The 27438-nt window shown below is 39.0% G+C and overlaps 3 protein-coding genes across 3 annotated transcripts; 1 reads left to right on the forward strand and 2 right to left on the reverse strand.

Moving 5' to 3' along the window:
* Positions 1–835: 835 nt before the first annotated feature.
* LOC127364344 (olfactory receptor 51G1-like) lies at positions 836–3541 on the reverse strand. The gene has a single exon (XM_051401793.1). The coding sequence runs from the start codon at positions 3107–3109 to the stop codon at positions 2120–2122; it is 990 nt and encodes a 329-aa protein (XP_051257753.1). The 5' UTR covers positions 3110–3541; the 3' UTR covers positions 836–2119.
* A 2012-nt stretch (positions 3542–5553) lies between these two features.
* On the reverse strand, positions 5554–8817 carry LOC127364345 (olfactory receptor 52D1-like). Its single transcript, XM_051401794.1, has 2 exons — positions 7764–8817; positions 5554–7550 (listed from the first exon to the last, which is right to left on the reverse strand). The coding sequence occupies exon 2, from the start codon at positions 7540–7542 to the stop codon at positions 6589–6591; it is 954 nt and encodes a 317-aa protein (XP_051257754.1). The 5' UTR covers positions 7543–7550; positions 7764–8817; the 3' UTR covers positions 5554–6588.
* A 10533-nt stretch (positions 8818–19350) lies between these two features.
* On the forward strand, positions 19351–27288 carry rnf167 (ring finger protein 167). Its single transcript, XM_051401387.1, has 10 exons — positions 19351–19571; positions 21363–21493; positions 21587–21667; positions 21758–21895; positions 21973–22060; positions 22170–22260; positions 22841–22946; positions 23362–23455; positions 23710–23790; positions 24662–27288. The coding sequence occupies exons 2-10, from the start codon at positions 21377–21379 to the stop codon at positions 25081–25083; spliced, it is 1218 nt and encodes a 405-aa protein (XP_051257347.1). The 5' UTR covers positions 19351–19571; positions 21363–21376; the 3' UTR covers positions 25084–27288.
* Positions 27289–27438: the final 150 nt, after the last annotated feature.

The raw sequence follows: 27438 nt of genomic DNA on the forward strand, positions 1-27438 counted from the left end.
AGTGTATATGAAGCCTCAGGCATTCTTCTTCTGTAGGATAGGGTAATTAGAATAACACAGAGGAGGATCAACGCAAGAAACTAGTGCCCTGTCTGCAGTGTAAGTATATACACAAATATCCAAAAGGGAACCTCAAATTGTTCACCTGTCAGGGTGATACAGGAATAAGTCTTTCTACCACGGCTGGTTTAAGATGCAGATGGTGATGTGAAAACTGTGGTGAACTTGCTGCAGTCCTGTGAGGTAAGCTTCACTCCAGATACAAAAATAATGACAGTGAAACTGCACCCTGTTAGGCCCACACACATTATTAACACACGTCACCTTCTCAGCCCAAGATTCATTTTTACGTCACTGTATCATGCCCTCTAACACATTTTCAGTTGTTTTCAAGACTCAAACCACACATGCAGCACACAATTGCCTTTGAATGAGTACTTTTAAATGAGAAGGGAATTATTGTTCTGTGAATTCCTGCATGACAGCCAGTGATTCTGGTTACCTGAAGTATTTGGGTGGGAAGATTCAGTGAGAGGACGGTGGCTACAGTAGCTTTATTGCCAAGTCATGCTCTTCATGTATACATAACGTATTTTTTTTACACATGACTTTGACAAAAAATATTTGACTTACACAAAGCAAGAAGAAAAGGTTCTTTTAATTTTGCTGCTACATGTGTATCTTGATTATTACAAAGGTGTTAGGTGGCCTGCCGTGTGTTAATTTTTCGGTGTAGCCAGTTTATTGTTTTGGTGGAATCTTATAATTTTATAAGGTGTACAATCTATACCTGCTCCTTTTAAAAAGTGTCCTAAGATAACTTCTGTTATGATTTGGCACTACACAAATAAATACAGCACATAGAGCACATTGAATTAACCAATTACAGCCACAGTCTACCACACTAATGACTTGTGATATATATTGTACATAATGGTACATTGTAAGGCCAGACTTCTTCCGCATTGACCTCAGTCGGCTTTTAGATTCATATTCTTGACCAGCTGTCCTGTATGAGCAAGAAATAATTAAATAATTGTGCTAAAGGGGAAGATTTGCACCCTCTTTAAAATATAGTAGAAGAGGTTCCACAAATAAAACGACAACACAACTAATGTACAGTCATATTAATGTATTTATAAGCAGTTAGGATTGGGCACATAAATGTTTGTTCGTTATTGTGAGGATGGTTATTATTTAAATTGTGAGTAACCGATTACATTAGTCACATAATCTTAATCTCTTTTTTCCCTTTGAGTAAATGTTTTCACATTTCACATGTGATACACAAATTCAGATGTTTGGTTCATATCAAGAAATCCTCATTAAATGCTTTTTTAATGAATTCCTTAATACTTATTAATATCTTAATAAAACAACCAGAGGAGGTAAACAGAAAAATGCAATGATGATGGGAAAATCTCAAAGAGTGACTGGAATATTTATGCTTTATTAATTGTAGCACATGATACAAAAAAGCGCTTCACTTGCCCACTAGAATCTTCATGCTCACTTAAATTACATATACAAGCTTTCAGTCATAGCCAAAACCAACTTATTTTACTCAAAGTGCATGCAGATTCTTAGCTCATCTTGGCAGTAAGACTGTTAACTGAAGAGGAAGGTCAAAAAGAGTACATATAAAGCCTGACAACAGTCAAGGAGGATAACATACACAAAACACTCAAAACACATACTTTAAATGTAATATTTAAAACAATAAAATTGTTTTGCATTTATACAACTGAAAACATTGGATGCACCAGTATAATTAAAACAAGCGGTGATCATAGTAAAGTTTGCCAGAACAGGCAGCACAAAGTGTGAAAGACATAGGGGTGAACATTGAAAAACCTATCTCAACAGCATTCCTGCATTATAATCTAGTGTCCAGGGAGGCACAGACAAACTGTCAGAAACTCACTACATTGTATGCACAAAGCTGGAGCCTCTGCCTGCTAATGCTTCCACATGGCATGAAATGAATTCAACACTGCAGATGTTTTTCTCAGTGCTGGCTGGTCTGGTTGTATTATAGTAAATGAGAAAGCAAATGTAATTAAACAACATGGAGAGATGGGAGATTCTGTATGTCATGTGCTTCCAGAGGCATCAGTCTTCACGGCACCGTGCTCTTTGAATGTGCAGCAACAACTGCCCTCTTGGCTACATTATTTGTTACTTGCCTGCTTTTTCTCCTGAAAAGCCTGAACAGTTTTCCCCTTATGAGTTGAATACTCAAACCATAGATAGCTGGATTGAGAATGGGCGGGCATATTAAAAAGTATATAGATAAAAACAACTTGGCTGGGTAAGGCAGGTGACTAATATTAAATCGACTTTGTGCAATTTCAATAATGCACCCGATAGTGTAGATGATTACTGCAAGTAAGTGGGGGGTACAGGTTCGGAGAGCTTTGACCTTGGAGTTGCTCAATGTAAATACACATATCCTCAGGATGTGTGCATATGAATAAAATATCATGATAAGCTGTGGAAGTATATACAGGGCTACGGATAGTAGGCCCACTATGTTAACAATAGCTGTATCTGTACAGGCAAGTTTCACCAGTAAGTAATTCATACAGTACACCTTTTCTATGGTTCTCTCACAAAACCGCAGCTGAAGAGTGAAAATTAAAACAATGAGAAATGCCAGCATGGGGTAAAGCCACGTAAAAACAATAAGTTTAACAACTCTCTGTGACATGAGTACATGATAATACAGCGGATAACAAATGGCCACATACCTGTCATAACTCATCACTGCTAGAATTGTGAATTCAGTGATGGCATATGTGTGTATAGCATAGATCTGTGTCTGGCAAACCGGTAGAGATATCTCATATGAGTGTGACAGTATGTTGCTTAGTACTGCTGGCAGCAGAGAAGTGCTTCCAAACAGACCATTCACAGCCAAGTTACACAGCAACAAATACATTGGCTCATGCAGGCTTTTTTCACGATAGATCACACTGATTAATGCTACATTTTCAGCAACAGTTGTTATGTATATCATCAGAAACATGCAGAAATACATTGGCTTCAGGTCCTCCATTCCATAGTATTCAGACAGATGAAAAGATGTCACTTCAGATACATTTTTCATGCTGACACAAATTAATCTTAAAGCATCTGAGTAACCCTGAATATATTGTACAATGTTGCACTTCACACCACTCCACAAATGCAATACGTTTCACCTTTCTGTGTAGTCCTCCTCCCCCCTACCTGCATTTACCTGAACAGCTTTTAATACTCTTTACATTTCCTACCCTGTGAAATGAAGTCATGTGGTCTTACCTACATGCCAATGATTTGACAGTATTCACATAAACCCTGTGATTGGCAATCCTGGTGTGAGGGTGTGGCAACATGAATTTATTTGATTTCTGCATAGCAAACAAATCAAAATATTTAATAAAAACCATACATTTTCCAGGTCAACTGAACTTGATCATGTATGGAAATATTATTGTATAGTAACATAAACACCTCCAACTGGCAGAAAATCTCAGTGGTCATAAATAAATAATAATAAATAATTTAAGTTAAAAATAATGAGTTATAATAAGTAGTTTCCTCCTCACTTTGTAACACTGATTTAACCTAACTCAGAAAGCTGACAGGGACAAGATGATGTTCCTTTAAAGGTCCAGTATGTAACATTTAGGACGATCTATTGGCAGAAATGGAATATAATATTCATAGGTATGTTTTCATTAGTGTGTAATCACCTGAATATAGGAATCGTTGGGTTTTCTGTATGAGCCTTTTATGTTGCTGTAGATAGGGCCTTTTCACGAGTTTCGCAGCCATTCTCATTCTCATTCCCAGGTCATCAAATACAGATGTGAGCGGAGTTCAGTTGCAATCTGACACTAAATCCTACACACTGGTCCTTTAAGCCTGAATCTCATCCACATTATGGCCACCACATTTCACAATACTGGGGCTTTTGAGCGCACCTTAAATATTCTCAGTCTTCAGTTTTTCACACAAACATCTATTGTATATCGGCTTAACTCCCAGTGGTGTATTCTTATTCTGTGATATAATACATAAGAGGGGCTGCAGTTATGTTTGTTAGATCAATGTTGAATTTACAACTTTATAGAAGCTTGCAATTGTGAAGCTGCTGGCAATGTTAAAAAGCTGTAATACCCTGAATACACAGTACAAAAGGCATTTAGTATTTAACACTTACTATTATTTTTCTTACAAAAATTATTTGAATCTTTGATCTGGAGCATGTATTTCCTGAGTTTCTACTGCCAGTACAAAGCTGAACCCCGCCTTAGCAGCCATACATCCTAATTGTTGATCACACCTATTGGAATCCCTTTTTAATCAGTGTTATCAGCCAATAAAATTGATCATAACCTGTGTTTCATCAACTTGATCAAAGTAAGAGCAAGGTCAAATTTTCTCCACATGTTGTTTACAGGTTAGGTATGGTCTCACTCTCATTATAAAACAGTTCGTAATTGCTTCCAAAGGGATGTTAAACACTGACCACTAACGAGCATGTTTATCCATTTAGCTGCTTCCTGATTTCCATTACTAATTCATAAAAACAGTAATAAAGAATTCCAAATAGTGATACATTAAAAATTACTAAAACAAGGTGTTATAGTTTCCTTCTCCAATGTGTTAAACCAAGGTCTTACTCATGTACCAAACTAAACAAATAAATCATAAGATGAGTTCAAATAAGCTACTACTACTAAACGTAACTAAATATAAACTGTACTGAACTGAACGGCAAGTTTGTGCTCCTCTACATGTGTCATATTTTAAGTGGATTGAATTAATCTAAATTATTTTACTAAGCTTTGTAAATAAGTTGACAGCGCTTTCTCTTTTTTCCCTCCTCCCTCACTTTTCATCATTTAATTGAATGTAGCCAGTTGTGCTGCACGTCTGTTGAATTTCAGCTGAACTCTACATGGCTCTGAATGACATTTGGGATTTGCATAGTTCATTGTTGTCTCATTCATTAATTTATAGTGTGAACAATGTTAGATCAGGAAATGTACATGAGCCTCCTCTTCAGTTTGTTTATGTGATACCGCTGCAGCTGCTGCGAAGGTTATGTGTTCAGAAAAACACATTTAACAGCCTTGGTAACTTAGCTGAATCTGATTATAACAGTGAAACCTGTGTTAAACATCCTGGACCTTAATGCTTGATGGCAGGTGTTTTCAGATAATGCTAATCTGTCTTTATGGTGCAATTATAGGACAGATCATGTGGTAAAGGTCCAATATTACTAAAGTATATTAACATGTGATGTGCTGACAAAGTTAGTAAGATTTTAGGTTTTAAAGAGTATCAGTCAACATCTGAGTGACACTAAAACTGCATAAAAGTCCTTTAAACATATGATCTTAAATAATCTTTAATAGTGATAAATGCTAAAAATGTGACTGTTGACGAACTTGCTGCCAAACAAACAGTTTTGATCATGTATTCCCTTCTGAAACACATATATATCCAGTAAATCCATGACTTTATGTATGTGTCGGCATTGATGACAATAAAACGAACAAACACATTTTGAATATACTTTCTTTTATTTCAGGTACACTGCAAAAAATCGCTAGCAAATATTAAGTTAAATAACTCAAGAAATTTAGAGGACAAGTTATGAATTGGTGATTCCAACTTTCAGTGTCTGACAGTCTTCACATCATTTTCATTTTCAACTTTCTGTCTCTTTTAAAGATTTAAAAATCTTTTAAAATTTTAAACTTTCGGGCACCCGGTTAGCTCAGTGGGTACAGCTGGCGACCCATGCACCAAGGCTGAGTCTTTGCTGCAGCGGCCCAGGGTTTGAATGCGACCAGCGGCCCTTTGCTGCATGTCATCCCCTCTCTCTGCCCCCCTTTCCTGTCTGTCCTCAGCTGTCTCTATCATAAAATCAATAAAAAGCCCCAAAAATATATATAATTTTTTTTTTTAAACTTTCAAGAGGAGAAGCGCAAGCAGGGTCACGGTCTTCCTAAAAAAAATGTTTTGCCACTGTGTGTCTTCAATTGAAAGAAATTGTTTTATCAGAGTCACTTTTTCACAAAGCATCCTAATTTGAAGGTAAGCCACTTTTATAAATAATAATATGCAAACACAGAGACGTGTTAACCACAATTGGAATTCCGACGATAATGACTAAAATACATTATTATGCCTTATTGTTAAATAAGACAATACAATCCTGTACGGAGAAATATCAGATATTGTACATCTTTATACTTATTTCTCAAACAGAGATGTTTTTGCCACCATATAAATGTTTTAACAATTAGAAAAACAATTGATAAATTCGATCCACAGCTTTGAATTTATCAAGTTTATCATGTTTATTTTTAGCCGTATTTAAAATACATAGAAAGATTCAATGGCAAAATTTAAGGGAACCCAGTTGGCCTTGTTAGGATTACTGCTAAAATATTATTGTTTGATCACATTAACTGGAATACAATTTAAATATTATCCTTTATGATCAGATAATTTAAAAGAAGTTCTGCCCTTAGTTTCTGAAACACAAATAATTATTATAAATGTCCTTGCATTGTAAGATAGGTTGGTCTAAGCTGTAATCATTGCTAAATTGATTGGGATCTTCTGTCTAATAAACAGTTTCAGTATATGGACTCTTATTATTTGAGTGCCAATTCCATATATCACTGGGTTGACAACTGGTTGAATAATGATAAAGTATAAAGACAGGAAGATTCGTGCTTCAGCAGCTACATAACTCATGTTAAATCTAGTTTGGATAATCTCAAAAAAGGAACCAATGCTGTAGTTTAGCAAAGATAATAAATGTGGAATACATGTTTTAAGAGCGTTGCTCTGGGACTCTCTTGATAATTTCCTACACACTCTTGAAATCTGTGCGTAAGAGAAAACAATCATCACTACCTGAGGCACAATAAAAACCAGAATAAGTAGAAGTCCCACAATACTAATGTACGATGCGTTTGAACATGAGTTTTTGACCAATTCCATGTTCACACAGTATAATTTCGGTATGACTTTTCCACAGAAGCTCAGCTGTAAGGTTAGTGAGTAAAAACATCCAAACAAAATGATTGGGTATAGAGCTGTTAGGGCAACAAGCTTACCTATCCTTGAATTAGACATGATGCTGTGATAATGCAGCGGGTAACAGATAGCAACATATCTATCATATCCCATAACAGCTAAAATACAAAACTCAGCACTTGCATATGTGTGCAGGAAATAGACTTGAGCCATACACCATTTTGTGGGTATTTCATGGGTCTCTGACATGAGCAAAGACATAATTGCAGGTAACAATGCAGTACTACCATACATTTCATTGATGGATAACATACATGTGAACACATTCATTGGTTGATGCAACTGTTTGTTTTGGTGTATGACAGTAATGAGCAGTGAATTCAAAGTGAGAGTAACAACATACAGCAGGAGGAAAAAAGTAAACAGCCCATGTTTGTAGTTTTCCATGACAGCGTATGCAGTCATTGTGAATGTTAGTGCTGTTGTGTTGTCCATATTCAATTCTGAAAAGAAAAAAACATTAAGAACAGATACATGCGTTATATGACAGGTTTTATCACACAGAAATAGGGAAAGCAATGCTTTCATAAGAATAGAAATTGGAGATTGATAAAGGGTTACATTTTTTGACTTTGAATATAGTATTAAGCATTTAAATTTAATGGTTCACAGTACAGAAACAGACGTTTAGGAACTCTTGTGGAGTCTATAGTTACCTGCGTAGTCACATTACTTGCCATGCAACAGAGTGTGCCACCTATGCTTGAGGTCCCTTTTAACATTGACCAGTGTTGTTACCATGGTTACCGAAGGGGCGTTATTTCTCCTGATCTCTCGCACACTAGCATGTTTGTGTTTGTTGAGGAAAAGACAGAACAATTAGCTGATACTGATTTACATACCTTCTTTGCAAAGTTTGTACAAGAGACATATGCATGATAACATATGTAATAGCTGCAGTTCAGATTTTAAATTTAATTTAATTCCCTAAAGTCCCATTAGTGGTATTGAACTGAAGTTTCCTTTGCACTAAGATTGAAAAATCCTTGAATACATCATGTAGCTTTCTGAAGTAATGGATTTTGTTTTGTTCACACATCGACTATAAATATTTTGTAACTTGGACTTCAATGAAACAGTTGGAGGATAGCAGCTATTCTGAGTTTTGGTATCATCACAAAATTGCCTACAATAGTCCACTTAGCATGTAAACCAGCTACTACTTTGGCCCTGAAACAATTTTTACTGATACTGCCAGGGGTGAAATACCAAAAACTGGAAAAGACTATTTTAACTGAGCATGTTTGCGTGTGTGTGTGTGTGTGTGTGTGTGTGTGTACATAACAGCTGGACCTCTGTCAGCAGTCCAGAAAACTAGAGTCAAACTCTACAATAAGGTGCAGGCTCAAAGAGGGCCGTAGCGGCAACTATTCTGAATGAGGAGGTTGTGCTTTTTACGAAACATATGGAAGCACAGATAAGACACAATGCAATGCGTCTTTTCGCAATCAGCTGTGTGAGACGGAAGCCAGAAAGCATCGAGTGGCATTAGAAGTTCTCAATTAGTAAAGTTAAAGGGTGGTGAAAAAACATGAATTCATCCAGTGATGCCATTCAGGACTCAGATCAGGAGAAGCTGCCCCAGAACTGGAGAGTAGACAAGTCAAAACTATAGTATAGTATATTGTTCCGTATATTACAACATGGTTCTGCATCTGTAAGCTACGAAAATGACTGCTAGACAACAAAAGTGTTTTGAAAAAAAGTGATTATATGATGTCATTAAGTGATTACATGATATTATTAAGTGATTATATGATATTATTAAGTGATTATATGATATTATATAGTGATTATATGATGTCATTAAGTGATTACATGATATTATTAAGTGATTATATGATATTATTAAGTGATTATATTATACTCTATAGTGATTATATTATATTCTATAGTGATATTTGTAACTTTACAATCCTGAATATCAGCAGCTTGCGGATGGGACGATATGTGATATTATCGTGTACCGCAATAAAAAACACTCAGATAAGTTATATTGTGGTGAATTTGTATTATCAGGGTTGTGAGTATCCTCACACGAGTGACTTGAAAAGCTTGCTAAGATACAGTCCTATACTGATTTCCTTATTATTTTTGAATTGCCATAAAGTGAAAGCCTGTATCTTTCCTGCCATTTCAAAATCCTAAACCTGTCAGCATGGCTGCCCATTGGCAAACGTCAGGGAAATGAGATGTCCTAACACTGATGCAATAAAAATATAAAACATGTTTCTTAAGAAAATGAAGGGCAAAGTGATTCCAGTATGTTTTAGTGACGTTTTAGGATTTTTAAGCATATTTAGCCGATTATTGGGATATCATGAATTGTAATTATTTTGTCCAGGATAATTGTGAGTGTAATTGGATTCAAAATGTCTCATTAACTCATTAATACATTTGAATACTTTTCTGTGTGAGCCCTACAAATCCGATAAATCATGCAACATTAACTTAAATGTCTTAAATATTTATTTGTTTGTCAAGGTACAGAACGGGGTTACAAGCAAGAACCACCACTGATCACATCCATATGTTAATGCAACAATGATGCAAGTCATAAATGGATAAACACACTCATTAGAGGTCATTCATCCACTTTGTTTTTCCATTCCTCTAGAAAGCAATTAGACACCACTGTCTTGCTACATGTGAGACCTCTTTGGACAGCACCTTGAGAATAGAGACAGAAGCTGAGAGATAAACAGTAATGACTTCCCTTTGGAGAACACTGATGTAACACTGATGAAACCTTTTCCGAAAGGTCATGACCTTTGCGCTAAAGCAAATAACAGCAATACTTTGTTCAGGCGTTTCTGTGTATCTCATCAAACTGGTTTATACCCAAACATACATACCCATACAACTGAACTTGATACTCACTCAGAAATTACATCAGAAAACCATTAGCTTTATTTCTAAAAGCATGCATAAGGATAGAAGTGCTGGTTTCTATATTTTTTTTATGAGAAGACGCAAATCCTTCAGGAGGAGTACAGAGCAGTGGACAGTGGTGAGTTAGTGGCAGGTAGTGCAGAGGGCAGAGTTTAAATAGATGAATTGTGCCCTTGAAGGGGTGGTAGATATATATATATATATATATATATAGACACACACACACACACACACACACACATATCAACAAGGTCCGCGTCAGGTGCTAGGGAACCAGGGCAACCTGATGAGAAATGGGCTACTGGAACAAGACATAGATGGACATGGGCGGAAAACACGGAACTGTTGGAATGCTACTATATGAGCAACCCCAGAGAGAAGGGATACATGCATGAATGAAGATCATGGCCCAATTAGAAACCTGGAACCCCCGACGAATACCGAAGCTGACTTGTAAAGTGCCTTCAGAAGATCTGCTAGTGGATGTGAATGCGGCACTAACAACAATCCCTACAGGAACCATCACTGAGACCAACAAGCTGATACACAGTACAGCAACAGTAATCCTAGAAATGCTTGGATATAAGATGGGCTCAAACCATAACAGGAAGCATCCACCACGGAGAGAAGTTAGCCAGCTAGCAGAGCTACAGAAGGGCAACATGGTGAATAAAGGGGCACCCAGGAAGCACACCAAGCTCTCCATACCCGAAGCACTCGAAACTGCCAAACAGAGACTAACAGCACTGGCCACCCGGTTGAAGAGATACACCAAGGAGGCAGAGGCCAGGAGAATAAACAAGTTGTTCTCCACTGAACCAGCCAAGGTGTACTCTCAATGGCAGGAAGGAAATAACAACAGGCCAGACCCACCAAGAGCTGAGATGGAAGAATACTGGAAGGCCATATGGGAAAAAGAGGCATCACACAACCCAGCAGACCACAGCAACCTCCCAGAACAAGAACCAGTAACCATCTCAATGGCAGACATCCAAGAAAGAGTGTCAAAGATGAAGAGCTGGACAGCACCTGGCCCCGATATGATCCATGCCTACTGGCTGAAGAAGCTAACAGCACTCCATGAACGCCTAGCAGCACAGATGAACCAGCTGCTAAGGGATGGGTCCCACCCAGAGTGGCTAACCCAGGGCAGGACGGTCCTAATCCTGAAGGACCCTAAGAAGGGACCCATCCCATCCAACTACCGGCCAATAACCTGTCTCTCCACAACATGGAAGGCCCTGTCAGGCATCATCGCAGCTAAGATGAGTAAGCACGTAGCTCAATACATGAGCGGGGCTCAGAAGGGAATTGGTAGCAACACCAGAGGAGCCAAACACCAGCTACTGGTCGATAGAACAGTCGCCCGAGACTGTAAGAGCAGGAAGACCAACCTGTGCACCGCCTGGATCGACTACAAGAAAGCTTACGACTCAATGCCCCACACGTGGATACTGGAATGTCTGGAACTGTATAAGATCAAAAGGAACCTAAGGGCCTTCATCCAGAACTCGATGGGAATGTGGAAGACAACCCTAGAAGCCGACTCAAAGCCAATTGCCCAAGTCAACATCAAATGCGGCATATACCAAGGAGATGCGCTATCACCACTGCTGTTCTGCATAGGCCTAAACCCCCTCAGTCAGATCATCACGAAGAGTGGTTACGGGTACCAATTCCGAAGTGGAGCAACAATTAGCCACCTGCTCTACATGGATGACATCAAGCTGTACGCCAGGAATGAGCAAGAAATTGACTCACTGATCCACACCACCAGGATCTACAGCAACGACATAGGGATGTCATTCGGATTGGACAAGTGCGGCCGGATGGTCTCAAAGAGAGGCAAGATGATCAGAACTGAAGGGGTTGACCTGCCAGAGGGCAACATAGGTGACATCCAAGACAGCTACAAGTACCTTGGTATCCCACAGGCTAATGGAAAGCATGAGGAAGCCACAAGGAAGTCAACCACAACCAAATACCTCCAGAGAGTAAGGCAGGTCCTGAAAAGTCAGCTGAATGGCAGGAACAAGATCCAAGCCATCAACATGTACGCACTACCAGTCATCAGATACCCTGCTGGGATCATAAGCTGGCCAAAGGAGGAGATAGAAGCCACAGATATCAAGACAAGAAAGCTCCTCACCATGCACGGAGGGTTTCACCCCAAATCCAGCACCCTGAGACTGTACGCTAAGCGGAAAGAGGGAGGCCGAGGACTAGTGAGCATCAAGGCCACTATCCAGGATGAAACATCAAAAATCCAAGAGTACATCAGAAAAATGGCCACCAAGGATGAACTGCTAAGTGAATGTCTCAGGCAACAGAAACCCAATAAGAGTGCGGAGGAAGAGGAGCAGACAACCTGGAGGGTCAAGCCCCTACATGGCATGTACCACCGCCAAATTGAAGAAGTGGCTGATATCGAGAAGACCTACCAATGGCTGGAAAAGGCTGGACTCAGAGACAGCACAGAGGCACTGATCATGGCAGCACAAGAACAGGCCCTAGGTACAAGAGCCATAGAGGCCAAGATCTACAAGAGTAAATCTGACCCAAGGTGCAGACTATGCAAAGATGCCCCTGAGACAGTCCAGCACATAGTAGCAGGGTGTAAGATGCTAGCTGGTTCAGCGTACATGGAAAGACACAACCAAGTGGCTGGAATAGTGTACAGGAACATCTGTACCCAGTATGGAATAGAAGTACACAAATCCCAATGGGCCACACCACAGAAGGTGGCTGAGAACAACAGGGCCAAGGTGCTGTGGGACTTCAGCTTCCAGACTGACAAACAGGTCCTGGCCAACCAACCAGACATAGTGGTGGTAGACAAGGAGCAGAAGAAAGTGGTGGTGATAGATGTGGCCATACCAGCAGACGCCAACATCAGAAAGAAGGAACACGAAAAGGTTGAAAAGTACCAAGGGTTGAAAGAACAGCTGGAGCAGATGTGGAAGATCAAGGCGAGCGTGATCCCTGTGGTAGTAGGAGCTCTCGCGGCAGTGACTCCCAAACTGGGGGAGTGGCTCCAACAGATCCCAGGAACAACATCAGAAGCCTCAGTCCAGAAGAGCGCAGTCCTAGGAACAGCTAAGATACTGCGCAGAACCCTCAAACTCCCAGGCCTCTGGTAGAGGACCCGAGCTTGAGGATGACACACAGATACCACCCCAAGAGGGTGAGAGGGAAGTTTTTTTTTTTTTATATGTGCTATAAATCTCCATTCAGATGCAGCTCTTCTACTTTACTACTGATCCTAAACAGCAGCAATGTTTGTTAATACAATTGTTCTGCTTAGAAATGGCTGTGATGTGTTTGTTGTGTGGCGTTTGGTATGTTTCCACCCTAAAATACTGAATAGTCTATGCTTTTCACTCCAGAGGGAGTGACTGTTGCTATAAATTAGACTTTATCATAAATAACTGCTCTAATTCTACTCAACTGTATGACTATTAGTTTAGAGAGAGAAAACACATCCCTCTTAACTGTGTCCCTCAACAAAAATAACCCCTCAAACCACGAGTCTCAGGCACAAAGTCTTCCATATGTCAGCTACTGTGCGCAGTTCTGGCTTTGGTCTTCTCATCCATATGACACACCGCCTCCCACTCCAGCAGCGAGGGTTGACATCCTGACATCCCTCTCAGTTGGTCGTCTGCTTTCAGGTGTGACAGGCACCTCAAATGAGGCTCCATCTAACCCCTGGCTAAAGGCCACAGACCTCAAGCTGGCAGACTCGAGGGGCCATTGTTGAGGACTGCTTTGGCTGTATCATCAGTTACTTACTTGAGATGCTCAGAGCCTCTGAATGAGTCAGTTGAAATCCCAAACCTGCTCCTTCTCTATAAAGTGATAGTCAAAGCAAGGAAACTGATGGCATAAGCTGTAAGTGCCACTGGCTGCTGTCTCCAAAGAAAGGGCGAGTGTTTTACCTGAACCCTGTTAAATTAGCCTCTGGGTGATGGGAGCTGGCGTCCTCTTGTATGGTGCAGTTCTAATAGCTCTGTGTTTGTTTTGGTTTATTTGGGTTAACATGTACGCAGACAGAAAGTACTTCAGAGAGGAGGGCAAACATTTATCATCCATCACAGTCTCAGTGAAAAGTTTTCATTCATGAAGAGTTTTTCCACTAACTCTTTTCCACTAACTAAATTCTTCCTGAATGTCTTCCACTTACAGGCTCAGATTAAAGAAGACACTCCTTGTTCCACTCAATAAGAAAATGACAACCATGTGACAGTCATACCAGGCCTGATTTCACCCAGTAGAGGAGATCAAACTGATGATCAGTTATTCAAACCTACAAAACATGTTCAAAAACATGGTGTGTGTTTATTTATTCTTTCTGGGTAAGGTTCACATGCTGAACTCGGAATTTAAATGATGATGCTGTTTACGAAATGCTCCCCTCTGCAAATGTGCTCTCTTCTACAGAAATAGGTCTATTAGTGGCAATTTATGAGAAAATGCCTTGTCCAGTGCTTAATATGGAAAAAGCTTACGTCCTCCATCTCAGAAAGCAATAAGGGTTAAGGGTGTGCATGTGTTTTAAATCAGCTGAAAAACAAGCAGTTTCATGGGAATGTTTGTCCCTTGTCCATGATGACACATGGTCACGAGTTGGGCACAGTGATGTAGGTTTCTTAAATGTGATTAAGAAAAGCATGTTCTCTTTAGGATGTCTATAATTCCATAATATAAAACCTAATGACCAGTACGCTGCTTCATATTATCTTCACTCCTCCCCTCTGACCAAAATACAAGCAGACCAGAGGCCCAATCCTCATTTTGGAGCAACAGTATCAGACGCAAGAATGGCTTATTATCGTGTGGTTGCTCTGGCGCTCTTGGTTGTCTTACTGCTTAATGGTAGGTCTTGATATATCTCTGTGTGGTGTTGCAGTAGAAATTGTGAATTTACAGCAAAAGGATTTGACATTAAACATACTATTTCCTATAATTACAGTTGTGGAGAATGAAGCAGCATCCTTTCCTTGGTCTTGCCCAAGTCTGAGTGGAGTGTGTAGAAAGGTTTGCCTCCCAACAGAATTGTTCTTTGGCCCTCTGGGCTGTGGAAAAGGCTTCTTGTAAGTTTTGATGTCCAGACCCATTTTGTGAATATATTGTGTATGTTTATTCTCTTACGAAATGTAATACATGGTTTCTTGTTTATTCCCAGGTGCTGTGTGTCTCATTTTCTATGAGCGCTGGAATGCCGTGAGATAGGACTGCATGCCTGGTTCAGCTATGCTAGAAGACTGGTTGACCGTCACAGAAGATGAGACAGACAGAAGACACCGTTGTGGAGGATCCTGTTTGGTTTTTACTCTGATGTAACACGGTGGACTTTGGGATGCTAAATTAACTGCTTGTAGTTTTTTGCTGATTTTAATGCCGCTGAAATGGCTGAGTAAAAAATTACATTAAACTTATTTGCTTGTTTGTATTTTTTAACTATGGATTATTTGTGAGAATATAATTCATTTTTTTATTCAAAATCATAGATCTTCTACTCAGTTGGAAGCCTTTTAGAATTGTATACATTTTGTTTGTACATACAAAACATTTTGTAGGGCAGAAAGATTGCGCCTTATATGGCAAATTCCATCTATTATCTTCAGAGTAGCTCTAATTTAATTAGCTGCATTTCCATTTTACAAGCTGTAAAAGAAATTCAGAGTATGTATTGAAAATGTAAAAAGAGGTGAAGAAAACTATTTGGATTTTGTTTTGGATTTTATTCACCAGTCGTAATTAAATTCCAGACTTTATCATGATGAGAAAATACAAATGAGTAAAAATAACTGCACGAAGGAAAGTGTTATCTTTTAACACATTAAAACTTAGATGTTATCCAATTTTGTACCTCCATTAGAAAAACAAAACAAAGAAAAGAAACATGAACAGCTTTAGTGGAAACAAGGAGATAACTTATAGCCTGGATATGTCAGTGTTGTGCGTCACACTTTGCAAAAGGGCAAATAAGAGATTTTGATGAAAGCATCCCTAACCATCTGTGTGAGCTGTGTGTTGAGTCATATTGTTAAAGATGGCTGCAGCTGAAGGCTAAAAAAGGATTGCAGACAAGTCTTAAAGGGGGGAAGAAAAATACTCGTTAATGAGTTTTATAAATTGACATTACATTTCTGTTAGTTTGATGTACAAGAATACATAAATTTACATAATTCATTAACATAATGCATATTCATAATACACATAACATTGTGGAGATCTTCATTATAAGATTTTAATCCTGCTTTTGATTTGTTCAGTAAAGTATATCCTGCTTTATGCTGATAAACTAATTGCTTGATATCAAATCCAGGCATCACATTTATTTTATTATTAACCAACCATTTTATTATGGTTACACAATAGTACAGTGGGACCCTGTGGGTCGTGGTCTGTAAATCCAGCTTTGGGAGCCAGTCTATGGCAACTGTTATAGTGGTCTGACTCTCAAATGATGTCCAAAACTAAGAGGTCCTCGCTGGAAAAATTTGGGAGCAGGAAAATAGTGTGCTTTTCCTAACCACATTTACCCAAAGATTCAGCTGCAGGTACATGTTGACAAAACAGATTGAAGAAGAAGAAGATTAACTATATTAATCCTCAATGGGGACAATTCTTTTTTCATTCACAAACATAAGCCTGAAATACAAGCATACGCACACAGGGCTTATAGACATGCAAATGTGGAGAGATGGTAGAGAGCCAGGCTGCCACACAGTGGCTCTCTGCAAGCAGTTAGGGGTTCAGTGCCTTGCCCAAGGGCACATTGGCAGTGCCCAGAAGGTGGAATGGGAACCCCTCCAGCTACCTGTCCACATGCTGTGGTTCGTGCTGGACTTTGGACTGAGCTACTGCCACCCAAAAGCTATATGTCACATACGGGGATAATAAGGCTGTTCAGACAGAGCACTGTTCCTCACTCTACTGTACTATTTACTGCAACAGAGACACTGTTCTTCCAGTGAAGCACCTGGGGAATATTACTTTATTTAGTCTTTTGATAAAGCATGCATGGACAAGTAGACCTCATGCCCACTCAAGAATTATGGTAGCTTGATGTATGCACAGTTTATGAACATTCATTTTCTATATCTCCATTCAGGGTTATAGTTTGAGGCTATCTACACATGTAGTATGCAGAGTGTGGTAAAACACTCAGACACACACACACACACACACACACACACACACACACACACACACACACACACACACACAGAGGTTGTCAGTCAGTGCTTTGTTTGGAAATGTCTGTTTTTAGGGCCTGAAGTCATGGGCTCTACTGTAAGAGTTGCCACAGTATATTCAGTTGATCATACAGTTGGAAAACAGAGAAAGATATCTTGAAAGTTATTAGCCAGACTGACATGACATTTGCTTCTGTTAGTTGTGGCCCTCAGAGGATCCCCTGACCTTTAGCATAGAACAGCAGTTTGATCAAAGCTTCCCTCTAACCAACACTTTGCTTCATGTTGAGGTATCATCACAACTAACAACCTTATTTCCATTAAATTTTTTATTGGTTCCTAGAAGATGAATCTGTTTTAGGCTGAGCTCTTGACCTTTACTTCACCTCCGCCTACATATCTATGTGAGGGATGAACTAATATGCTTTCACATTCATGCCCCCAAGTGGTTTCAATCCCTTCGATTTTAAAGGCCACATGATCATTTTCTAACTTCCCTGTGAGGACAAACTTTACTTTATCAGCCCCACTGATGGACAAGCTAGGACGAGCAAACTTGTCAGTGTTGTATGAGCCGACCTACGCTTTGTATTATGGGATGTATTGACCATCTAACGATTGCTTGGATTAAAACATTTGTTGTTTTCTTTCTGAGACTTTTGTGTTTTCTTACTGAGAATGGTCAACAGCAAACATGTGGTTAGTCAACTCCCTCTGAAAAGCATCTTTTGGTCTTGATAGAAAGGCTAAAGATGCATGCACATTTCAAATTGACTCCGAAATGGAATAAAAGGGCTAATATCTTCTTTAAAACGAAAGACCGTACTGAGAACATTTAAAGGATAGGTCACTGACTCATCGTGTACCTCATAAAAATATAACTACAGCAGCGGGCATCACAGACGCCTTACAGTGAGGGTTAGGATTTAACATTGGCAGTAGAGGGATTACTCCACAGGCCACCTGACTCCCATTACAAAAGAGATCAGTGTGTGGTAGCCTCACAGGAAATAACAGGATCCTGTCAGCCTCCACTTTTGTTTATAAATGTTATTGCCCTTCATCCCCCTCATCTCACATGGCAACATGCTGAAAACAGGGAATAACGTTATACATCTAGAAATGTACGACACAGCTTTAGATTTTCTTCCAAAAGCTCATCTGGCTGTGGCCTATTCATGACTCTCTATTTTTCTTTTCCTTGCTAATGCAGGTTGTAGATTGGCAGAACTGACCTGAAGATGAGTTTCATAATCTGTTGGCTAGCCTGACAATACTGCTGCTAAATAGGGCCATTATCTAACTGATAACTGGTTACAGAAGATAAGATGTACGGCAGTTACCGAACTGCATGTACTGCATGATATATTGTGTATACCGTATGTACACTTGTGTTTGCATCTCAACCCCTGGTGATCAGCAATAGTGTCATTACACAGCTCAGCTCTTTCTTTGTTTCTTTGTACTGCAGTACTGCATTAATTTGTTGAACTCAGATAGACATAGTCGTGACACTGTATGTGACAGTACAGTTATCCTACCACTTGAGGGCACTGTTGATGAAGTTTTGGCCTGATTGACAGACATGTTGCCCTCTGATGGATGGTAAATTATTAGCTGCAGCTATTCTACAGTCTCCCTAAAATCTGATAGATATATTTAATTTATTTAATTTCATTCTGCCCAGGAGATTTCCAGAAGGTGGTCAATCTCTTGCAACTGTCTTGCCAGAGAAACAGGAAATTAGTTAATGTGACCTGTGGATGCTGGTCTGTAAACCTGGGGCGTGGCTGATTGGGATCTGTGGGATCTGTTCGTTTGAGTGCAGTGAAACCGGTCTGACTGCTTTTGTTTTTATAAAATGCAGCCTGAAATCCTTAGCATGTGAACTATCTTCTTCAGACATTCTTAATCTATCACTATACATAATAACATACTATTCCTTTCATGTATCTATTAGGTTTTCATTAGTCATTTCAGATTAATTTAAACCACAGACGGTCGCCCATGAGCCATGGAAAGCCAAGAGTGTGCATAGTTTTTCTGTGGCGTTCATTGAGGCCTGTCGGACACTGTGTCCATTGCTGTTTGTCCTTCTGGCCGCTGGTGGCGCTGTGGGTCACGGTGCCAGTGAGTCAATCTGCTATCACAACAGGAAGAAGAACCAGAGAGCAAGAAGCAATAACAAACAAACGTAGCAGCAAGCTAACGTAACTTTGGGAAACCGAACATCCAGGCGAAGTGTCTGCTTTACTGTGGGCAGAGATATAATTGTTTTATATACTACTAGCAGTGTATGATACGATGTGCACGGACTACAAAGAAGACATATAGCGATCTGTGACGGAGACGATTTAACGTTAACTGGTATGTAAGCTCAGCTAACACTAGCCCACCCTCAGCTAATGTTAATCCCTCTTGTTTTTATCGTTTTCTTGGGGAATTAAGGATTGTAGAAAAACAATGTATAGCAAACTTTATCGTTTTTACACGCTGACGTCTAAGAAACCGAAGTGAGACAACTGAATAACGTTAGATTAATACATTATTCACCGTGCCGATATTAGCAGGATACTAAGATAACTTATGTAGCTAACTTACACACAATAACACGGCCCCGATTAGTGTTTGATATCTTATTTTATTTATTAGTCTTCCGCCTGAAATCTAAACATATTATAACAAATGTAGATAAATGCTATTAAAGTCCAGCGGGTCAGATTATTTAACGCACCTTGTTAATCGCCTGCCCGGAATAGGAGTAACATTAACCTGGCTAAATATTTCCGTGGTGAGGAAACCGCATCAGTTAACTACATATTGAAAAGGTTTAACATTGCGACAGGAGCAGCTCAACAACAGCACTTTCTGTGGGCAGCTACAGCAACAAAAGATTTCAGCATGTTTTTATGTTAGCACCCAATGGTTGGCACAAACAATAGAGCCGAGCCGAGCCGAGCGGGGCTGGCTGGCACACTGTTCACTGTCTGGCTTATTCCTCTTGCATTATTTATGTTATTAGTATTTCAACTAAAGGAATAAAGTCACAGCTATAAAGAAATACGTTTTTTATGTACACAGATGTTTCCTAAAATTTTGAACATTTAAACATTTTTAAACAATTATATTTGTTATTGACCATTTAAACCCATATGACGAGTTGCATATAACTTTAACTGTGTGTGTGTGTGTGTGTGTGTGTGTGTGTGTGTAATATAGTTTATATCATTTTATTTTTATTTTTCCCTAACTTGGTCAGAATGTCACACACACTCGTTTTACCACCTTCCCCAAATCAGTGTGCAAGCCTAACCCATGTGTGCCCACTCATGGCAGACTTTCAACTCTTATATCAAAATGTAGCTGATTTCTATGTCTGTCATCTAGAAGTAACACGTTTCCAATATCTCTATAATACTTTTAGTCCACAAACAACTTTTTATTTTAATTTCAGTCCTTCATTTCATGTTACATTATTTTTTCTGTGACCTTCAAAAAACCGGCCGTGTGCCAACAAACCCTACATGGGGTTAATTGCTAACTTTTAAAGTCACCTATATAGTCCCCAGGGCACGTGTACGCCTTTAATGGTTGTGTTAACATCTTGTCTACTGGCACAAATAACCCGAGCATTGTGCTTATTTTACCTCATCCTAATGCTGTTTGCTTCTTAAACCTGATTATCTGTACATAAATAAGTTAGTTACGCACACACAAAAACAGCAGTGTTAACCAGATCTGGGGTCAAGGGGATTCTGGACTCTATTTACAGTAACATAGAGCCTCCAGATGTCATTTTTATGTATGGTGATCATGCTTTGTAATAGTTAAAATTAAATTGACGTATGTACAGCAGACATAGAGACTGCCCCTTTAGTTTTTGAGCATTCAGATGTGTAATAATATCTAGATCTGTTCCACCCCTTACCCCTGGATCTGCTGGAATCTCTTACACGTGAGTAGAGTATTGCAGAAGGAATTACTGAACTGAATTATAGCTGATTTTAATTACCCACTGTTACTTTGCCTGGATTTGTTAACAAACAGGGTTGTAGTAATGCCATGCTGTAATCAAACTGCAAGATCAGCCTCAGCCTGAATTCTTGGCTGACTAATCACTGTTCATTGTGATGTGCTACTGTCATATCTTTCTCACAGTTCAGTGCAATTGTATGCGACCAAGGATGGTTCACCTTGGTGTGTGGAGGGTGGGAGCTCGATGGAGTGTCCTTATAGTGTTTTTTTCCAGCGTGCTGGTTCCCTCACCTACACATGCCTATATTTATGCTGTAAGTAAGACTTTGATAAGCTTTAACTGTAAATATGATTCCTCAAATTCTCCTGAGATTATGTCAGTTCTTACATATATATTTTTTTGGCAGCATTATAGCAATATGACCTCCATGTTGTTTGAGGACCTTCCCGCCTTGTTTGGCGACCCACTTCCTAAGGATGGACTAACGGTGAGAGCAGAGTATTTGACAATGATGTGCATACAGAACAACATAGGTCACAGTGCTTTATAAAAGTGTTTTATTTTCTTTGTGTAAAAGGGAGTTTTGGTGGTGTCCCGTCCACTTAATGGCTGTACAGCAATAGACCCTCCTCCTCCATTGCCACCATCTTATGATGCCAACACCACCAAATTCATCGCTCTCATCAGACGCTATGATTGCAATTTTGACTTAAAGGTGAGTCATGTTTGAGTGACACAGAATATGCAGTAGTGTCTGTTAAGCAATCTGGTCTAATGTGAGGAACTTTTCAGGTTTTGCACGCACAGCAAGCTGGATACAGTGCTGCTATCGTTCACAACATGTATTCAGACACTCTACTCAACATGAACTACAGCAACGGTAATTTCCCTTTATAAAATGTACACAATATCAAAATGTATACATTCATGCCATCTTCCTAAAATGCCTGTAATTTTAATCTTCTTGTTGCTCGTTTTTAATTTTCCAGACACGATTGCAGAGGAGATTGAGATCCCCTCTGTATTCACCAGCTACTACGCCTCCCAAATTCTCAGGCAGTTCATCATTCCAGAACAAGGGTAAGTAAACATTTTTGAATTTTTGTAGAAATAAATATATTCAATACTTTTTCAAACTAAACAATCTCGACCACTGGTTCAACTATACTGAAATCAAAATAAAGGATCACAAGTGTTGTATTTCCTGTAATATTTCGTTTCAATATCAGCCTGCTATGTACTCATGTTCATGAACGTAGCACATGCATACATCCATTATTAGCAAGTGTGATGGCAAATAATAAGAGGTAAAATGAGTGGTTCAAAACACTGCAATTTTTGTTCCAAAGTGTGCACCAGGAGTCCCCCTTTTTAGCTCTATTTCAGTACAGTTCAGGATTCAACAACAGTCAACGATAAAAATAATCTTATTGGGATTAAACCTGCTTCCAGAATGAACTGTCTGTAGCTGAATAGGGTCGGCCTACATTACTGTGTTTTGGTAGAGGTGGTATGCAGTATAAAAAGTATGAGAAACACTGAACCTGACCAAACAACCGTTAACAGTTGGCATTAGATTAGCAGAGACCAATACATGCAGACTTTTTCAGTGTTAGTGCTTATGGTTATCTGATGCATTGTTTCTTTTCTTGGCCATCAGGGCCTACGTGATCCTCAAGCCGGAGTTTTCTTTCCCACTCTCGTACTACCTTATTCCCTTCACTGGAGTAGTTGGCATGATCATTCTTGTGATGTGTGTCGTCTTGGTAAGTATGCATATGATGCAATACCTCCTTGGGTGTTCAGTATGTAGCACATTACATCTTTTTGAAGTTTGCAATTGTTAGAATTGAAAAGGATATAATGTATTTATTCTGTCATCCAGATTCTAGTGATAGACTTTGGACCATGGGTAGCAGAGGCAAGCCCTGAATATGCCTCTTTGTGTTGTTCACCTAATAGTATTTCAGCAAAGCAAGGGCAGCTAATGTTCCTCTTGAGATGTTTATATTTATTCAGTAGATCTTTTTATTAGGGTTAAGGTGTCTTACATAGCCTCTTACATACTTACTATGAGTGGCGGGGTCCTACAAGAACATAAAGAAAGAAACCCATCTGTACATGTTGAGTTTCAGAGTAATTGTCATGCCATCAGTGACATTGTCTTTTTGTATTGTTCAGATTATACGGTGTGTACAGTACAGAAAGAGGCTGAGGAAAAATCGTTTGTCTAAAGACCAACTGAAGCGGATTCCAACCCACCGGTTCCGTAAAGGTAAAAAGATTATATATCGTTTTTACTACTCATATTTTTCTTTTAAGAACATTAAGAATCAATTGCGATAATCAGATTTTCCTTGTATGTGAATTTAAAGTCTTTAAAGTTTCTTCTACCATCGGCGGAGCTTGTTACTCATAGAACAGGTCCTTAAACTGAAGTGTCACTCATTTGTAGCCCAGAAAATAGTTTAAGCATTTAAACTGATATTTTGAATGATTTAAGTTGATATCCTTTCTCTTCTGTCTCAGGGGATGACTATGATGTGTGTGCAATCTGTCTGGATGAGTATGAAGAGGGAGACAAGCTGCGAGTTTTACCTTGTTCCCATGGTAAATATTTTATTTGTTATTATGAATTTTGTATGTTCTGGTACATTGGAAAAAATACCCCCTAATAATCCACAGAATGTATACGTCTGCCGCACCAAGTACATGAATTATCAACCCTTTCTTGCAAGTCAGTGTTTGTACCACTACATTCTCTACTGTAGCTTCAGAAGTACAATGTTGTTCTCCATGTGATCAAAGTGTTCATAAAGCAAAATTGTCACCTTTCCTCTAAACATGAAATTTCTACTTTCACTACTAGACCATGGAGACAGTGTAGACAGATCAGTCAGTAGAAGTCACTAGTGAAAAGATATTATCCCTCACCAGCTTCCCATCACCCAACAAAGCTGAAAACACTGCCGGATATGTCTCCCTCTGTACCACCTGGATGTGTATCCAAACTGTAAAAACAGCACCCTGTAGTTTAGCCTAACCTAACCACACCTGTAAAACCCTAACCCATAGCTTGGCACCAGTGGGCCTATCTAGAGCCAGTGTTTGGTTTGTGCGTTCTAGGCTGCCGTAGAAACATGGCAGTGCAACATGGCGGGAAGATGTCTGTGGACACGCTCCCTCTGTAGATATGAAGGGCTTGAGTTAACGAAAACATGATTCTTATGTTCAGGTGATTATATACTAATGACAACATATTTATGAGTATTCATTTCATTCAGTTTCTGCTAATAGATCCCCCTAAACCCCACACACTCCTTTACCATATCTGAAACAGTTTTTTATTAGCTCATGGAACAAACTTGTGTGGTCTGCAGTGAATATCATGGTATGTGATATGTCTGTTAGTTTATGAGTATTTGTTTATTCACTCTACACTACAACCAAGAAGTCTCAAAGTCTTCTTTCTGCTTTGCAGCCTACCACTGCAAGTGCGTAGACCCGTGGCTCACACAGACCAAGAAGACGTGTCCTGTGTGCAAACAGCGTGTCACTCGGAACAACCCAGAGCACTCCGAGTCCGAGTCTGAAGAGGAAACCGGAAGACGTGGGGAGGAAGAAGGGACAGAGGGTGAAGCAGATTCGGAGCGCACCCCTCTGCTTCGGCCTTCCAACCCAGGGTCCCCCTCAGGGAGCCCAGTGGCCTATTCAGCCACCACCACCACTACTGCCCAGTGCCTCGCCTCGCCCGCTCACTGCGATTCACCCATCCTGGGCTATGAAGGCTACCACTCCCCCCTGGAGGACACAGACTCAGAAAGTGACGACGCAGGAGAGGACGGGCAGCACACAGATGACGACACCGCTCAGCTCATTGGTAGGGATAGAGTGGAGGTCTGATGGCTGCAACGAGATTATTTAGTTTTACCTAAAAAGGGTCTTTGTGTCATCAGGCAACTATTATCACACTGTACTTTAAAATAGTTGCCCATTTGTGGTTAGCTAGACTTTTATTGTAACAGAATCTTTTACCCAGTAACCAGAGGAGGTCTACTTGTTGGTGTCAAAGCACATGCAGAACTTGCATCAATCGGTCTGTACCAAAATTCAGCATCAGAGCATTAGCCCACTTTTATACACACATTCACTTTAGTATGCCTATATTTGTCCTTTAGACCTCCTTTTTAATGCATGTTGTAATTCATAACTTGACCTAACCACTAGTGTTGCACAATATGAATGAATGGGCCACTTAATTGTCTCAGTAATCTATAAGCTGTATAAGCAAGAGTGTGACTCGATTAGATGAAGCCTGTGTTGCTAAACAGAATGAATTGTGTGCTCACACTTAAAGTGGATCTTCTGGGTTCTCTATGTAAGGTTTTAAATGAGGTTAGTGCAGTTTGAAGACTCTCTTTTGTCTCAATCAGAGTTGTTATGTATCTGACAGTCCTTTTCACCAGCTTTGAATCATTTCCTAACCAGGATGTGCAAGTGGAGAGAAATGTTTGTCTTCATTTTATTTTTTTTATCCCCTTAGCTCTCTTTTCACATTTTTTTTAAAGCTATATTTCAGTTCTTTGAAATGTCCGATTTTTCTCAAATTCCACAGAAAAAATTATACTATAATAGAATATTGCAAAGATGTTATACATTTCTGCTGCTTTTACATTGTTATCAGTAATACTGTGTGGTCAGTTTAAGAAAACACATTTTTAGCTTTATCCAGTTTGTCAAGTTGAACAAACTCAGGTTTTTAGCAACAAAGTAAAGGTCAGTTGGTATTGTATATCAATAACATAGTGAATATTGATGGGTTTTGGTCTGCTAAATCGTTTTAGCTTTTATTCTTTAAATCAGTAAAATATAGATTCATGAATATTTAATGGATGTTTTTCCATTTTTATACACAGCAGAATGATACCATGTTGAATTGTGGGACCCTGAAGGTGTTTTTAGGAAAAAAGAGCGTTGCCTTACATTGGCCTTGATGTACATAACATGTATGTTAAATTAAATGTTTGGAAATTGAAGGGACGGGATTCACACTCCTCTTTGTTTTCCTCTTTGACTAGCTGTATTTAATACCTAGATCTTATTCCCTGGTCTGAAAATATGCTCCACATTTGTTTTTATAGTGACGAACAAGAAAGAGAAAACCTGTGTTTTACGTGTTGCTAGTGATGACACAGATAGCCAGCTTACACATGCTTGATTTGCACCTTTTTTGCTACTTTATGAAATGAGCTGGGCGGGTCTACGCTGTTGATTTATATAAAGAGCAGTACAAATAGAAACCTTAAAAAGTTGTTTCAGACAAACTTTCACTGCTCCTAATAAATGCACAGTGTTTACCTTGATCTAATAAATCATAAATTCATAACTGGAATTCTTGTTTTTAATGTATAATAGTCTTACAGGTTGTGGGACTTTACTGTCCTCTATACTAAAATGGAGTGCCCCATGTGTTTTTAAAAAATGGTTTTATCAATTAAAACAATATGTCCTTCTGTATAACCTCAATTTAAAACCTAACTTATATCTATACCACATCAGATAGGGGACCAAATGTATCTCCCCAAACTCCACAACTGCATATGATGATATCAGTGGAAACACTACACATACACATGCTTTGACTGAGGATTTGTTTTGATTAAGTTGAGTGCTGAAGAGATGAATCAGTAGGACTGAAATCAATACATTCCATCTTTATATATGACTGATGTTTGACTAAAAGACTCCACACTATCAAAGTTTGATTGGGGCTTGTTGGCAATAGTCTGTATTGTAAAATAGAACATCTGTTTTCCTATTTACAGTATGCTTCAAATGTTTTTTTGTACTGTATTTTTTTTTCTCTTTATGTCTCAATTTTAGAGACTGTGAACTGAAACTAATGGAAAAATATAATCCCCAAATTCATTTTTCCTTCTTCTTTTAGAATGTGCCTAGTTTATCACATTTAAATAATAAATGTACAGTGTCAAGTATAGTTTATATGTATAAAGCAGATTTGAGAATCCTTAAGATGTCTAAACACAGTCTGTGGAATGCTGCATTTAATGTGTGATTTGTGGAAGATTAAATGATACTGAAATGGGACTGTCGTGTCAGTTTTTCACTTTTTCCTATAGAAGCCAACATAAATCAAATTTTAACCAAATGGGTATGTATTATAATATGCTGTGTGTATATTTATATATGTGTGTGTAACTAAATATTAAAGCTGAAATCAATATCATATAATTATAA

Source organism: Dicentrarchus labrax, unplaced genomic scaffold, assembly GCF_905237075.1.
Source record: "Dicentrarchus labrax unplaced genomic scaffold, dlabrax2021, whole genome shotgun sequence".
In the NCBI taxonomy this organism is placed as follows: Eukaryota; Metazoa; Chordata; class Actinopteri; family Moronidae; genus Dicentrarchus; species Dicentrarchus labrax.

What these genes read in the sequence shown, in the direction of transcription:
- LOC127364344 (XM_051401793.1), bottom strand. Translation starts at nt 3,109, where the DNA reads ATGAAAAATGTATCTGAAGTGACATCTTTTCATCTGTCTGAATACTAT.
- LOC127364345 (XM_051401794.1), bottom strand. Translation starts at nt 7,542, where the DNA reads ATGGACAACACAACAGCACTAACATTCACAATGACTGCATACGCTGTC.
- rnf167 (XM_051401387.1), top strand. Translation starts at nt 21,377, where the DNA reads ATGCGACCAAGGATGGTTCACCTTGGTGTGTGGAGGGTGGGAGCTCGA. An exon ending in CACATGCCTATATTTATGCT is followed by an intron (nt 21,494 to 21,586) that starts GTAAGTAAGACT and finishes TTTTTTTGGCAG; the next exon opens with CATTATAGCAATATGACCTC. An exon ending in TTGTGATGTGTGTCGTCTTG is followed by an intron (nt 22,947 to 23,361) that starts GTAAGTATGCAT and finishes TGTATTGTTCAG; the next exon opens with ATTATACGGTGTGTACAGTA.